At 43.6% G+C, this 16,489-nt stretch overlaps 1 protein-coding gene across 1 annotated transcript in view; it reads right to left on the bottom strand.

Annotated features, from left to right (window-relative positions):
- Positions 1 to 3,546: 3,546 nt before the first annotated feature.
- The window catches only part of NOTCH2 (notch receptor 2), a 160,664-nt gene continuing 147,721 nt past the window's right edge, over positions 3,547 to 16,489 (bottom strand). The window contains exons 26-34 of the mRNA XM_072769558.1: positions 15,279 to 15,626; positions 14,347 to 14,489; positions 13,937 to 14,147; positions 13,426 to 13,522; positions 11,821 to 11,989; positions 10,869 to 11,170; positions 9,984 to 10,131; positions 9,045 to 9,142; positions 3,547 to 8,147 (exon numbers count right to left, since the gene is read on the bottom strand). Of these exons, the coding sequence (XP_072625659.1) occupies positions 6,759 to 8,147; positions 9,045 to 9,142; positions 9,984 to 10,131; positions 10,869 to 11,170; positions 11,821 to 11,989; positions 13,426 to 13,522; positions 13,937 to 14,147; positions 14,347 to 14,489; positions 15,279 to 15,626 (2,905 nt within the window). The 3' untranslated portion in view covers positions 3,547 to 6,758. The remainder of the gene's footprint in view (positions 8,148 to 9,044; positions 9,143 to 9,983; positions 10,132 to 10,868; positions 11,171 to 11,820; positions 11,990 to 13,425; positions 13,523 to 13,936; positions 14,148 to 14,346; positions 14,490 to 15,278; positions 15,627 to 16,489) is intronic.

Here is a 16,489-nt window from a genome sequence, read left to right as displayed (position 1 = left end):
TTCATCAGCGCTCACTGTCACAGTCCATGCTCTGTGTATAACATGGTGTGAAAATGGGATTCTTTCTGGCTTGGAGTTTCAGCACAGGCTTCTGTTGATGTCAGCCAGCCAGAGGCCATGAGGAGCACCCCTGAGAGTCAAACAAAGACGGAGTTATTGCAGATTTGCTGCAGGGAAACTGCACACAAAGGGGAGATGTGGGTTTGTAGAAGTGGGTGTAAGGCAGGGTTTATTATAGGATTGCCTTTGTGTTAGGTGATGTAGAGATGGGTTCAAAGATGAGCATCTTAGTGAATTTTATCCAGGTGGCAGGCATGATCAGATACAGTTATGATTTTTATCTAGCAGGTGAGAAGAATAGAGCAGCGTTAAAGCTATAATTGTTAAAGAGGCAGCAGCCACTGAAGTTGTCAGGAGTGGATGTATTTGGTAATATTTGTAGTAAGTAATTTTTTAAAAGGTTATGGTGTGTGTGTGTGTGTGTGTGTGTGTGCTATTATAAATGTGATATTCTCTTCCATTGCATCCCCCAGTTGGTTTTTGTTTATAGCGGAGGTTTCTTTGTGAATTAATTTTACATCATTCAATTCACTGGATTCCTAATGGTTAAGTGTTTCAGTAAGTTTTCTCGGGTTGTCTTATTAACCTCCGATGTAGATAGCTTCTCTTCCTCCTTTCCAATTCTTATATATAAAGCCCTATAATAACTACAGTAACACAGATTCTGGTATAACATGATTGGTGATTGGTGTTCATCCTCTGCCAGGTTCATGTTCTTAAACCTTTTCAAGGAGTACAGATAAAGTAGTCATGGAGGAGAAAAAGGTAGAGAGAAATAGAGACAATCCATGACAGAGAAACTGGAACTGGGTGCCTATAGCCTGTATTTGGCTGACTCAGTTCCTGTGATAGGCATACGAAGAAGGGGACAATTTGCAATGAGGTTCTTGCAAATCTCAGTCAGGTTTCAGAAGCTAAAATCAACCCCAAATATATTTGTACTGAGGCAGACAAGTGTCACCGGGTAGTGCCAAATAGCAGCCAAGATTCAGACAGAGATGGATTATCCAGCTAGCCTCCAGAACTCCTACCCAGGTAGCCAACAGCAGGCTCACCCCATCCACATAATTAAGTTTGCAATTATGCAATCCCACATTTTATACAATTGCATTTAAAATATATTGCCTTGTGGTTTAGGCTATTGCACATTAACAATTTTTTTTTAACAATGTTTTTAAGAATAAAATAATCCGGGCAGCCCTGGTGGCTCAGAGGTTTAGCGCTGCCTTCTGCCCAGGGTGTAATCCTGGAGACCTGGGATCGAGTCCCACGTCAGGCTCCCTGCATGGAGCCTGCTTCTCCCTCTGCTTGTGTCTCTGCATCGCCCCCCCCCCCGTGTCTTTCATGAATAAACAAAAATCTTTTTTAAAAAAATAGCCTGGAAACTATTAAAAAATAATAAAATGATCCCTACAAACCCATTTATGAAAACAAGTAACTGGGAAAGGAAACGGGGAGGAAGAGTGGGAGGGGAATGGGATGAGAGGGAAATACGGGAGTCTTTGTATCATCATTAAACATTTGAAACAAATATGATAACAAGTAACATTTTATATTAGATATTTATACATTTCTGTTATTATAGATATGTTTTATTGAAGTACAATTTATGAAAGTAAAATGCAGAAATCCTAAGCATAAATTACACAAATCTGTACATATATATATATTCCTGCAATCACCGCCCAGGTTAAGATATTTTCAGACTCTAGAAATATTTTTCTTGCCCTCCTCTCAGTCAAGACCCTTCTCCCAGAAGAATATCCACCATTATGGTCCCTATTTACCACTGGTTTATTTTTCTTGAATGTATATAATGGAATCATATATTCAGAATGTATTCTTTTGTGTCTGGCTTAATTTGCTCAACATTATGTCAACGACAATTCTTCATGTGGTTGCATGTTTCCTTTTTCATTTCTGTGTAATATTCCAATGAAAGGAGGTACCATAATCAGTAAGCTATAGGTCAAAAGAAAATATTTTCTGTTTCACACACATTCACACACCTACTCCTCCTCACCTACTTACATACTTCGCATATGCCCTCTCTCCCTTCCGGGCTTTACAAGCACTTGAGTCTCATTTCATTTTCAAAATATTGGCAGGCAGATGCAGCAATTGAGCCAACTACACGCACAGCTGGCTTGGAGCAGTGTTTGCTGGGAAAGTGTCCGAAGCAGAGGCAGTAAACAAAGTCAGTTTCCCCGCTGCCCATCCCATTCTGGACTGTGTACAGGCATTAAGGTTGATTGTTGTAGCCATCATGTTCTGAAAGAGGAGCTCGGCCTCCTGTCCTTGCGCTGTGAGGTAAGCACCAGTCCCTCTCATGGCATGACTGTGGCCCGGTGTCCAAGCCCACCATTCCAGCTGTGTGATGTAGCAGCCCCTGGCCTCCGGACTGCTCTCTCTCCTTGGATTTCATGGTTGAGAGAGGCCTGGATCTTTCTGCCACAAACAAGGACCAGGTTTCTAGATTCGCAACTGCAAAGGTAGGATGTGGTGAGCGAGCTAGTGGCCCATAGCTCAGATCCACAAAAGCAGGTTTCCAGCAAGTCTTTAGCTCCTAAATAGTCTGAGGAGGCAAGGTCAGCTCTGAGACGCCAGCCTGCAGAGGACCAGACTTGGGCAAATTGCTCCTTAGCTCTCAAATTCATTTTCCTTTTATATCATTACAAAAGTTAACATGAAGACTTAATTGTATCTTATATGAAATGATAATGCTCTCAGGATAACCAATATGTTCTATCAGTTGTGTTAAAATATATTTGTGCAGATCTTGAATAAAGCTCCTACATCTATTTAATTGAAGCATATCCTAAGATTTCCAGTCATTTAAACAAATATTTCTACTATTTAGAATTACATATGTGTGATTCAGAAGTTTCTGCAAAGCTAACAGAATATGGAAATAAACTCAATGCTAAAGTTGATACAGGACTGCTAATGCCATATATATCACCAATGTCAAATATTTGTGCTCAAATGTCTCCCTGATTGACTTCTACAAGTAAATACATAGAAGAACTTGGTGACATATTTATAGGCAAAATACTATTTTAGAATTATATATATATTAAATTCTATATAAAATTTACTTTGAGGGATGATATTGCAAGCTAACAGTTTAGGTAACAGTAGCATCAGCATTATTAGTCATACCTCACTTTTCAATCCTGGCTTTAGCAAACACACTCCATCTCCACTGGAAGGCACTCTGTCCTGAGCAAGTGTCGATTTGTCACCAACTAGTAAACAGAAAAGTGACTCTGTCTTGTGATGCATTCTGTTTGACGAAGTTTCTTTCCTCAAAAGTATTTCTTTGTAATCTGTCTGGAGAAAGAAAAAGATTCCTAGTGCTGGGCTTTGTGGGATTCAGAATGAAAAGAAAATTATTTATCTCTCAGCAAATTCTGACATCATCAGGTATATAATCGCAAGACCAGGGACACAGGAATGGAAAATAAAAACTGCAATGCCACAGAGTTTGACATGTAATCTTTATTTTGTGATAAAAATGTTTTCATATGAATTTCATCTTAACTACTTTGAATGAAACTTTGAAAAGTAAAAACATTGTGCATTTTCCTTACTGTGTCATAGTTAGGAACATGCAGTCATTTTTCTTGGTTACTGGGTTTCTCATACAAACAGATATAATATCACTTTTAAGAGAAATGTACACAAGGAAGGAGCGCCATAGTACCAAACAGTTACAAGTGGGAGCATCAGGTCTTTTAACTGTGTCCTCTCAAATGATCATTATACATTCAATGTGTTGGTTAAAACCACAATCTCCAAACTGCCTGCCAACAAAACATACCTTTGGTTCTTTTCTATGCAAGAATTGTGCACCAGCAAATATAATAACAAGATAGTATAATGGGCTTGAGCATCACGGTTGATTGCATACATCAAAGTCTTTCACTCTCTCTTTCCCTTACACTTTTCCTTCCCTTACCAACATGTAAGTCAGAAAATGATGCTTAACACAAAACAGAAGAAACAAACAGAAAAATCTATCCCCAAAGGTAGACAGAAGAGGAGTCAAAGGAAGAATTTATAAAAATAAAAATAAACCAAAAATGATAGGGGAAGGAAGGTGATCTATACATGGCATAAAAGATACATCCTATAAAAACTTAGTCTCTAATTCAGAAGCCAAATGAGAAAGTGGTTCTCCAACTCACCTTCTCTTTTATTAGGTGCTATACAACTCAAGGTTCTCAAAATCTAAGGGATTGATAAATGCTTGAAAGGCAGTGTCTTCTTCCTCAATACTGAAGCCTGTTGTATGTAATGGCAGCTTTCACATCCCCTTCCCCCAAGCCCTAAGAATCCCAAGAAGGAGAAACAAGCAAGTTAGGCCTACACTGTGGCTGGGGAGGGAGGAGGCCAGAGAGGATCCAAGCTGTTGGGTCAGAGGCTGATACTTTCAGGTAATGGGGATGAGATGGAATAACAGAGAGGGGCATATGTGGTGGGGTTCACAGTGGTCCATGCAGAGAAGTTCTCCCCATCTGAATTAACAATGGGTCCAAGGATAGAGAGTCGGTATTCAGAAGATAAAATGGTACACACTATGAAAGGACTGGTTGAGTTGCCACATGACAAATAAAATACAGAATGAACAAACAGTATGTTCATATTGAGGCAGAACTAATTATTTTTGTTGGCTTGATGAACTTGGGCAGGACTGAAAAAAAAATCTGTAGATTGTCATGTTAACAGACATCTAGGGGTTATACAGGAGGCCACAGAGAAATCAGGTTAAGTGGGATGCTCTGATGAGCACTCCTAGCCAAGGAAGGAATAAAGACCATCATTCAAACCAAAACAGAATAGGAAATTTCCCTGTCAATATCTACAAAATGCCCCAGCAGAACTAATTTCCCAGGTGTCATGACATCATAGCACCAGGTAGAGATGACAGTATGATCACAGGACCAACTATTAGCTGACTCAGGGAGAAGAGGAAGAAAACTTTTCCTCCTATTTCTAGTGTTGACTAGAATGCTTCTGCCCTTGACAGGGGGTCATGGAAGGTGCCAAGACCACAAATGCAGGAAGCAGACTCAAGTACAATATAATCACAATCTCAGCATGAGCATGATAAAGACAGTTAAGTCTTTCATTGTCCATCATCATCTAGAAAGTGAATCTAGGAAAGGAAAATGTCCCGATAAGCTTCTACATTCATTGCCTAAAAGGGAATGTCATGACTGCCATAAAGGAAAAAAATGGTAGCAACAAACAGCAAAGGCTGCCTCATGGTTTCAACTTTCTAATAGGGCTGGCGAGGACCCTAGAAAACCAGGCCAGCTTGCTTGAACATAGAAAACCCATGTGTTTGGCAAGAACCTACTTAGTTGCACAAATAACTCCGAGCACGCTGTGGAGAGGGAAGCCTGGTGAGCAGGCAAACAGTCAGAAAGGAGACTGCAACCGCACCACAAAAGGAACACAGCTGTCATGGGATCCCTCCAGCTAAGCAGAATTCAGTTCTCAGTGGCGAGGGAGCATCGTTTGAGACATAGTCTTCTATGGAGATACCTGGAAGGAAAGGCTCAACAGCTAAGGCTAGCTTCCCCTGCTGGATGAGTGAGTGAAGCAGGCTGGGGGTTCTGAGATCTGGGAACAAATACGTTTCACACAAGCTGACAGTGGAATGGTAGGCAGGAAGGGTCTTGTTAGTGGTAACCACTTCTCCCATGAGTTAACGTGTCTCTTGGTCATTCTGACACTCCAAATCTTAGTTTTGTTTTGTTTAGGGGGGCACAGTACCTGCACTGCCAACAACAAAACTTCACACTGACTAGGTCCACAAATAGAAAAGAAAAAATTCTCATCCCTCTTCCTGGTAAAGTTTATAGAAAGCCCTGCATGCAGGCAAGAGAATTAAGGCAGTCTTTTCAAAGGGTCTTCTGTCCCCAGGATGGGTTCAAAGAAAACTATCTTGCTCCCCTTCCTCTTCTAGGAATGATATTACATAAGAGACTGCAATAGATTCATTTTCTAAAGAAACATACTTGAAAGGTATATGCTGAGAACTACAACCAAAGCAAACCCTGTGAGACTCCTGGGGACACTGGGAAAGGAGGGTGAAGTTGCTTTCCAGAAAAGGAATGATTAAAAGCACAAAGGTCTTGTCCTGTAACATGCCGGTGGGTGGGGCTGCACAACCACAGAGAGGTGCAAAATGTAAAGCACCAAACGAAGTCAAAAGAATTTCCAAGGAAGGTAAGATGAGACAGGTCAACTTAGGCAGAATTCCAGGGTCCAAGCCCAAAAGGACTGTACTGTAGAGTCTTCTCAAGGATATGGCAGACACCCCCAGGGCTTAAAATGCAGCCCAAGATGCAAGAATGTCTGGGCTACAATAGGCATCCATTCTTTTCTCCAAAAGAAAAGAGTAAACATGGTCCCAGGTCTTATATTTGTTTTGCATTTCCACAAACTTGGCTTGATGGGTAAAAGATTAAAAGAGCCATGTTCCCCCCACCCCAATCCTGCAGATAGCCAGTGAAGCTGACAAAATTGCTTCCCTTGCATTATCTAAAAGATAAAAGCATCTTCTTTCTCCTGCCTCCAGAAGCTAGTTCCAGAGATTTCTTCATTTCTCTCCCGGATGACCTTCATTTGTTCCTCAGCAGCATTTATAATAGGCAGCTCTGTCCCTACACTGGAGGCAGGCTCTTTCATGCATAAACCTGCATGTTGCTGCGTGGTGGCTCAGACATGTGTGTTCCAGGTCCCCGCTGACCTCCTCCAGCACCCCCAGGGGTAGGGCTGGTGGTCACATCTGACCAGTCAGAAGCAGAGTGGGGTGATGAACTTGACCACTGGTCAGGAGACTCTGGGGATGGTGTCAGGTAGGGATGCTCACCCTGGAGGTGACCACTGTGACTAGGTGTTCGCTCAGCAGCATTTGAGGAAGCATAACTATGCTGTGAAGGTGGTGTGGGATACTTGCCCACAGATGCCGGAAAAGGATGATAGGCTGGGAGAATGGTCTGAGCAACCTGCCCATCCTGCTGCGGCACCATGGCAGTGGGGAAAGCCATACTGGGCAAACGAGCCATTTCTGGAATCTGATACATGGTGGGCATAGGGCCTGCAACAGGTGGAGGGCAGTTAGACTGAGGCTGGGGAGTCCCTGCTGGTTGGGCAATACTGCCTTTGGGGATTAGCTGGAAAGTCACAATGGGGGGCAAAGGTTCCCGAGGGGTAGTTATGTGCTTCCCTTCAGGCGGCCTGCTCTGGGGAGGTATGCCAGGATGCGTGCTCTCAGCTGGAGCCAGAACCATACCAAACATCTCATTGTACTGGGTCTCATTCATCTCCATGCGGTTCATCCAATCTGCCGAAACAGTGACAGGATGGAGCCTACCCAAGCTCCCTGCACTGCCGTTGCCTGGGGGAGCAATGTGGTGGTGGGACAGCAGCTGGCTAACTGAGGGAAGCACAGTGCTGGCACCATGAGCCAACGGCTGCATCTCATGCAGGTTAGAGAAGGACAGTGCATGCTGAGCATGGGCTGGGGCAGGGGGGGCAGCGGTGGCCAACATAGGGTTGGGTGAGGCCTGTAAGATTCCAGGGGATGTGATCATTGGAGAGGATGTGGTGTCAGAAACATATGTGTGAGGAGACTCTAAGGAATCAACGGGGGATAAGGTCACTGAGCTCTCAGACAGCTGACCCTTGTCACTCAGAGACTTCTTCCTCCTACTACCCTTGGCATCCTTGGCCTCCTTGGCAAGGTTAGGGAGGCTGGTAGGCATGGTACTCTTGGTATTGGGCCGTCTAGGCTTCTTGCCCATGGGGGTATGCTTTAGGCTGAGGAAAGATCTGTTGGGCCCACAGATGACAGGTGAGAGTGCAGAAGTCAGCACAGTGCCTGGAGGGCTTGGCGTCACATTGTACTCATCCAGGAGGCGCACGATGTCATGGTGCATGCGGTCCCGAGCCACATCCCGGGGAAGACGATCCATATGGTCTGTGATGTCCCGATTGGCAAAATGGTCTAACAGGATCTTGGCTGCTTCATAGCTTCCCTCCCGGGCAGCAAGAAACAGAGGTGTCTCTTCCTACAGAAAAGGCCAATTAAAATTAGCAACGCTCTTGAGAATATGCCAGGGTTCTCAAACTTTTTGTTATTAATAATCTCGTAGACATTTTTTTCTCCCTGTTAGAAATTTTAATACCACAGATAAAACGTCTATCTGCTTATGCACTGAATGGATATATGTAGCTATATATATAGAAAGAGTAAGATTATTTCTTCCTTCCAAGAATCAATTTTGCCCAATGTCTCCTTAGTTGGTAATGTATGAAATAAAGCATGCCCCTGAGACAAAGATTTGCTTAAAAGGGCACTGAGCTTGTCAAAATGAGTTCCAAGAGGAAAAGAAAGAAGTTAGAAATAAAAAAGGTAGGAGGGGAAGAACCTAAAGCAGGAAAATAAGAGAAAGCAAAAGGAAACAAAACATGATCAAGAAAGAATTAAAGTAAGGGAAAAGAGAAATTAAACAAGAGAAGGTAAGATGAGCAAGAGAGGGCAAACATGACCTAAGACTCAGAGGAAGAAGAGCAAATAGCAAAACGCTATGGTGTCCCAGGACAGAAAACAAAAGCCACAGCAAAGAAAATGAAAATGAACAAGAGAAAAGGAACTGAGTGTAAACAGAACAGATAACCAGGAGAAAGGCCAGGGTGAAAAAGGCAAAAGGTAGAGAAGGCGACACTGACGTTATTTATAGGATGACCTGGTTCAGACTGAATATTGTGGAGGCAGAGGACTCACTCTTCACACTTCCCTGGGTGAGCCCAATGCCCTCCCCTCCAGCTCTCCGGGGCCAGTTTCCATCCAACCTGCCTCCCTCTATGTGTATACTCCTCACAAGAGGAGCTACAGGACAAAAGGGAAGGCTTTATAATCTGAGGCACTACTCCGTCTGACCTCCAACTCAGAGCCCAGATTTTACCTTGTTGTCTTGCATGTCTCGGTTGGCCCCATTTTTCAACAGCAAAAGGGTTGCCTCCACGTTATTGACAGCAGCTGCCCAGTGAAGAGCAGATTTCCCTGCAGGGAAAAATATGTTTACAAGAAGACAGAGTAGAGGGACATGTCCTACTCCCGGTATAAGGAAGCATCATGACCTAAACAAGGAAACTTTGACCTTCCCAGAGAGCAGCAAGCCAGTTGTCTGTGGGGCCTGTGGAAAAAAAGCTGAAGTGTTGTCTTTTTATTCAGTTCTAAAAATACTTTTAAAAAAGGCTGCCTAGCCTTCAGAAGACATATAGGTTAAAGGGTCATTTGTCTATGGTACCCACGTCCTCCACAAGCCAGAACCAGCACACTGAGGACAATAACCTATTTATCACACACCGGAATGTCTATTTAAGATATTGCTCAAGGGATGTCTGGGTGGCTCAGTGGTTGAGCATCTGCCTTCAGCTCAGGGTGTGGTCTTGGGGTCCTGGGATTGAGTCCTGCATCGGGCTCCCTGCATGGGGCCTGCTTCTCCCTCTGCCTGTGTCTCTGCCTCTCTCTGTGTCTCTCATGAATAAATAAAGAAAATCTATTTAAAAAAAAGATATTGCTCATAAGGCCCTAGGGAAGTCAGTTCACAAGTCCTCATATCGAGAGTGATATGCCTGGGAACCTACAGAGGCAAGCCTTTTACAGACTGGCTTTGAGATCCAAGAACCTTCACTAAAAATCCCTTCCCACCTTTGTCTAGGAACTTCCCAATGGCTTAGTTCTCTGAACTTACAATGTTGAAAGAAAAAACAGATGAATGAAAGAATCTGCAGTGGATTCAAATCTGGGACAGCTCTTTAAAGATTGTGTAATGATTTTCCCCTTAGAAGCAAGGCATGCTTTGCAGGCAAGAATCCGACTCCCTGCCTCTCGGCCCTACCATGGTCATCCACTGCATTCACATCTGCTTGGCAGTTGATTAGTTCTGCCACCATTCCCTCCACAGCTAGGCGGGCAGCCAGGATCAGCGGTGTAGTGCCGTCGTTCATCCTGGCATCCAAATCAGTTACTCGGTTGCGGATCAGAATCTAGAAGATAAGAAAGTACAGAAAAGAGAGTTGCCTTGATAGAAGAAAATAATGAAGCTAAGTGAACAAACAAGAGCATCAGAGCTAATGCTACACTGTAAGTTCCTGGAGGGCAGGGAATGCTTGCTATCTTTGTGTCCAAGATTCTATCATCCTCAATCAATAAACGTTGAATAAATGGATGAATGAATGAATGAATGAATGAACAAATGGGTGCTCAAGAGACAATGGTTCATGTCTTCTACTTCCTAAAGAAAGGAGGGATGTGGGAAAATATGGTGTATAGTTTTAAGATGAATCAGAATGCTTCCAGTTTTCTCACAAGGGTAAAATAAAAGGGCATCAAGGAATACACTGTGAATATATGTCAAGAAAACCACCAAGGAGCAGCATGTAGCCAGAAAAATCTACAAAGGGAGAGCTGATAGTAGTCAAAAGCTATATATCAGGTACCACTTCCATCTGATCCATTCACTTGGGAGGCATTTTGGCACATCAAAAAGGACTGTGGCTAAGAATCAGAGGACTGGTGTGATCTGGTTGGCTCTATTGCTATCTGGCTGTTAAGTCAGTTGGCCACCATTCTTTTCCTGCTTTCCCATCCAGCAAGCATGACTCCATCACCTGCCCTATTCTCTCAAAGAATTTTTGAATGAAATGTAATTGGATCTTCAGTGCCTTAGCAAAGAGAAAACATTATAGATCCATGGAGAATCAGCCCTACTCCTGTTCTTTACCTGGAAGACCCCCTGGGCATCAGCTGCCACTGCAGCATGGAGAGGGCAACGGCCCATGTTGTCCTGTGCATTGGCATCTGCACCTGCATCCAAGAGACGCTTGGCAGCATCAGCCCTGGAGTAGCGGGCTGCAAGGTGCAGGGCCATCTCACCAGTCCGGTCTGTCTGGGCCTGCAGGCTGGCACCCTGGTAGACCAAGTCTGTGATGATGTTGGCAGAAGAGTCTTCTCCGTCTTCATCTTCATCACTCATATCTGAGCTGCCTCCTCGGAGAGAAGCCAGCATCAATGGGGTGCACCCATCTATAAGAAAGGAATTTTTCAAAAAGTATTCAAGGAGAAGAAGGATATTAATGTTCAATTAACCAAACTATTGGAATAGTTCCATTTGAATAGTTATTCTTATGGGGAAAAAAATCCCCCGGCTTCTCGTGGTAATTGGCAATTAGTTTTACATCTGCCATCTACTTTTCCTCTGATAAGAGTCCTTTCTGTGAAGAGTAATGGTAAAGTAAGTCTTTTTAAGCTGGGCTCTCTTCTAAGTTAAATGAGTCTTTCTGTTTAAGTTCCTAAGTACTATGCTATTTTAAGTGGGGCCATATTTTAAAATGTCCAGTATTAACAGAATGATATGCACTAAGGTATCAACCAAATTAATCTTCTATCCCTCTGCTTTGGGATATTATTTCTACTATATTATCCTACTAAAATCTTTTCCATTAAATCAGCATACCTATTCCCAAGCATGCTGTACATGAGGCAATACAAAATCCTTCCCTACTCATATAGGTTTTTAATTTCTGCAAGCCTGTATTCCCTAAGTATTCATTTCCTCGGTGATTTATTCTGTGCAATTGGCAAAGAGCATATCACTGAGTGGGGCAAGAACAGGCGCAACACAGAACCAAAGGCAGGCATGGCAGGTGGAAAGGGGGAGGCTTGAGGGTGCTGACCTGGGCCACGGACATTCACATCCAGCACGTCCACCTCCTGCTCTGCCTGTGGAGGAGTGAGTGCCAGTGATGGTGTCCTGCGGATATCTGCAGCCTCAAGGTGCTGCTGTGTCCATGGACGTCGATCAATGGCATCATCTTCTTCTGAGAGCAAAGCTTCATCTTCAGCCTGACAGGGGAAAACAATGCAAGAATGCTGCCTGTTGACTTGGACCACCATCAGGAGCTGCAGACAAGAAGCCAGTCCAGAGTCTTCTACCCATTTCTCTCTTTCTACTCTACCCTTTAGGGTGCATCATCCACACCAGCTTCCTGTTGCTCCCAGGAGGTGGTTCCTGTCACCCTCTTCTGTGCTATCAGTACAACTCTCCCAACTTGCCCATCCCAAATTACAGGCTTCAGCCTTAATATACCATCTATTTTGCCTACCAAATATACAAGCTGTAGATTCCCAAAGCACCATTTCCTTCCTCTGGACTTGTGCCTGGGTTGGACCCTCTCTATCTGCCATGTCCTGTCCTGATTCTTTGTCTAACTCCTACCATTCCTTCCAATAGAATTAGACTTTAATTTCTCTTGTGGGTCTCAAAAAGCACCCTCTGCTTACCTTTACTTAACTATGTGTTAAGTGCTTACAAGGCACTACATGGCAACTTCTACCGCTATAGGTTCATGAGAACAAGAAAACATACCTTGTTCAACATCACCTACCTGTACTTAACACACAGTGCCCAGCGCATAGCTAGGACCCAGGGAAATAACTATTGGGCAATAATTACTATTATAGTTTTAAAAGCAGCTCCCCTTTATTGAATATTTACTATGTGGTAGAAAATGGGTAGGATGCTTCATATGTATTGCCGTATTTCATCTTCACAACAACTCCCTATTTTAGAGATAAGGATAAGTAGGTACAAAGAGGTTAAGTCATTTTCCAGCTACCAAGTAACAGAGTTTTGGATTTAAATCCAGTTCTGATTGCAACTAAAGCAATGTTCTTAACCATCATGCCGTACCGCATGCCTGTATTCCTCAAGCATGCATATCTTCAAGTTGCTTTAGACTATCCATGGATATATGCATATCCCAGTCATGTAGAGCTATGGAAGGATTGTCTCCTTTTTCACATCAGCTTCAGCCCGATCTACCTCTTACTTCTATATGGTTTTAGTTTCCTGGGCTCAAGATTCAGAATCTCTAAACTCAATGGTCACTGGATTTCTTCTACTGTGTAACTGCACCTTCCTTTCCAGAAGGAGGAGTATCCAGACAGGATAAGGGAGAGATCTAGCAATAAAGGAAATAGCTACTTACACACATCAATCCTTATTCAGCTACCATCAGCATGATTCTTAAGGAAGTAAGCTCACTTGTTTTATTATTTTTAAAGAGTTCTTAATGAAATGCATATGCAGGAAACCCAAGGCCACTGATGACCTAACGATTCCTGGCTTTCAAGACAACTGGGGGTAGTAGCCATTGCCTGGCGGCATACAAAGACTATTACCCTTTTCTCCCATTCAGGACTCTAGATACCAAAGGACAGAAATCTGAAATGTGACCAGATAGTGGCTGACAATGATGGTTGTACCATGGCCAGCTTACCTTGGCTTTCTTTGGCTGGGGCCCTTCATCATCAACCCAATGTTCACTTGTTCCAGAACCAATTAGGTTAGCCTCTGAGACTTGCACTGAGAGATTTCTGATAGGACAAGATTAACAAGGGGAAAAACAAGAACACAGGTTATTATAAACTAATATCATGTTTTCAATCCTTTTTGCCATGGCTATCCTTAAAGACTTTCAGGGGCCTTGGCCCAGGAAGGATGGGCAGTATTTTATGTCCCGTTGCCTGAGTAGGCATCCTTTTCTTTCCCATGGATCAAGAGCTTACAACAAAAGTGTGCCTCAACACAGAAGCCAAGCACCATCGCTTGAGTATGTACAGAATAGTTATTTGATAGTCACTCAGCAGGAATTCAGAATCACAGTCAAGTATGGTAATGTGGTGTGGCCAGAGATTGAAATTTAAAATTCTAATTCAACAAGATCTCCTTTCTGATTTATCCCTGCTTATTACTATTGTGAATAGTAGCTTGTTGGCAAACCATCTTACTTCAGCCCCACGGCATCTTGTCCCACTGGTTCACGACGCTTGTGATTGCTGGAGTCTCGGCGAAGGGTGAAACCTTCAGGCAGCCAGAGGGAGCCATGCTTACGTTTTCTTTTGGCCATGATAACTCCCAGCAGGATAATAAATAGGATAATGACGACAGCGACAGCAAGTAGATAAAGAAGCTGAGTGGGTTTTGGATTCAGAGATTCACCTGGAAGTGCAGAGGGAGAGGGAAAGTGCTGAATAAACCTCTCAACATTAGCATAAAATTCATTTAAAGGGCATGGACTGACTGACCACACCAGCCCTGAAAAACAGAGTTGCACACTGAAAGGCATGCCCTTTCCTCACTGCCCTCAAGTAACACCTCCCCTTCTCCAAACCTTCTCCTTAACACCACTGTTACTCACTGACAACAGATACAAGAGGGTAGGACAAGGTCCCTTGGATGGCGTGAGAAGCCAGAAGAGCTGCTGCTGCATCTGTGTTCTTGAAACATTGGTCTGAATCTTGAACACACTGGCGGTTGTCAATTTCCAGAAATACCTTAGAGCTGTAGGATGCCAAGGGGAAAGAGGAAAAGGGGAAATGGTGAATAAAACAGAAGAGTGTCAGTCAACCAAGTCAAGTTGGAAAGGATGACATAAGCCTTCCTTCCTCACCTTCTACACTAGGCTCTCCACCTCTGTGATGGTGCCTCCAAAAGAACTCAGAAACTAAGACCCTGTCCCTTTAGATCCTAATCACTAATTCTCATTCCCTCTTGGACTATGTTTCACATTCCTGGCACCTTCTGACTAAAGCAATGCAAGACCAAGTGAGGAAAGTGGGTAAAGCTGGTCCTTATTCTCCTTTCTCTCTGCATCTGGATCCTAGCTAGGTACAGAGTCAAAAGTCATGGGACACACCAACCAATAGTGGGGTGCAGTGACAGAACAATTCAAGATCATTACAGAGACTTCTATAATAAATGCAGTGCCTTGTACAGAAGACAAGATTAATATAAAAGAGGAGTCAGTAAGTACTAAGGGGATTTGAGGCAACCCTGGCAACGGGTACAGGTTCTGACATTTGAGGAGGCCTCCCTGACATCCTGCCTTCTGCTTGCTCCAACGTACTTCTTAGGATACCAAGACCAAGTCAAACCTTCACCCTTAAACACAGTAACCGGCATAATGAATTTGTTGTACTTGGTGGGCTGTTCTACTTGTTTGAGCTCTGCATTTTTAGGTTGAGCTAGTCATTTAGGTTGTTATGACTTCTGTGTATCAAAGTACTTGGCTTTACAAGCTTTGAGAAATTAAGAATTAAGCTTTAAGAGGTCCAAAAACCAAAAACCTACCCAGCCACCTCTTGTTCTTGATCACCGGGAAGGGATCTGCGAGTCATCCTCTGCTTCTTTGTGGCAGCTGACTTCTCACCATAATAGGGGTAGACCATGAGTGCCCCCTGGGAGTCCCGTTTAATGTGCAGGTTGGTATGGAGCAGGGTGCCCAGTGCCCGCAAGAAGCTGCGGGCATCCTGGAGCAGTTGCTCTGGGGGCATGAGCACCACTATAACCAGGGTCCCCTCTGCCAGGTTCTCTGGCCGGTCAGCAGCACAGTCCAGCCCATCCCAGCCACACTCCTCACTGTTGCATCCCTGGTCACAGTGGTTGTCTTTGAAGTGGTCTGCACAGTATTTGTCATACCTAGACAAGGAGAAGCAGAAGAGGGAGAGAACAAGGAAACAGTTCAGAATAGACTACAGGGCTATTTGGTTTTCTACTTGGAACTGCTGTGGCTTTCCTTACCTATCTTCTGTGGCCCAGATGAGATCCCTTTGTCCAATCTCTTATCCCCAACTGCGCAGAGTCCATATAATCTACACCACTTCCTTTCAGTGAGCGTTCCTCAAAGGAGAAACTGCACTGTGCCCAGTATGCTGCATGGGTTCCAGCCCCCCAGGCAGCTGGTAATCTTAAGTCAGCTTTGTAAATAAAGCTGCATACCTGAAACAAAAATCAACCAGGGACACACTTCCTCTCTTTTTTTATCCACTGTGCCTGGTGAGTTGACAATGAGCTTTTAGAAGTAAAATGTGCTTCCAGGAACTGAATCATCAGGGCTCTACAGAGGACCCATTCCCTTCACAAACAGGACTGAATCCTAGCTCTGGAAGGTAGGTAGGTGTCCTATACAAGACACCAGATCTAAATTATACAGCCTCCTTCAAATCTGAGAAAAGGAAATCAAGTCCCCAAACCTAAAAGATGCACAAACTATTTCATCTCCACTCTCCTCCTCACTCCTACCCATTGATAGTTTTGCTATTGGTATGACTTGCCACACTGGCTCAATGAAGAGCTTGGGAGTCAGCAATAGCTGTATGGACTCTGACGAGTTCTCTAACCTCCTAGCTCTCAATTCCCTCACCCGTAAAAGACCACTAACAGTATCTATGTCTCATAAAGTTGTTGAGAACTCACTGAGGTTAAATTAAATGGGATGTCTGCTAGGAAAGTTGCTATGTAAAGTTACTATGTAAACCATAAAGCACCTTGTAATTGCCAGT

This window comes from Canis lupus, chromosome 12, assembly GCF_048164855.1.
Source record: "Canis lupus baileyi chromosome 12, mCanLup2.hap1, whole genome shotgun sequence".
In the NCBI taxonomy this organism is placed as follows: domain Eukaryota; kingdom Metazoa; phylum Chordata; class Mammalia; order Carnivora; family Canidae; genus Canis; species Canis lupus.
Note: the sequence above shows the minus strand (reverse complement) of the source record. Positions and strands in the feature narration are given on the sequence as shown.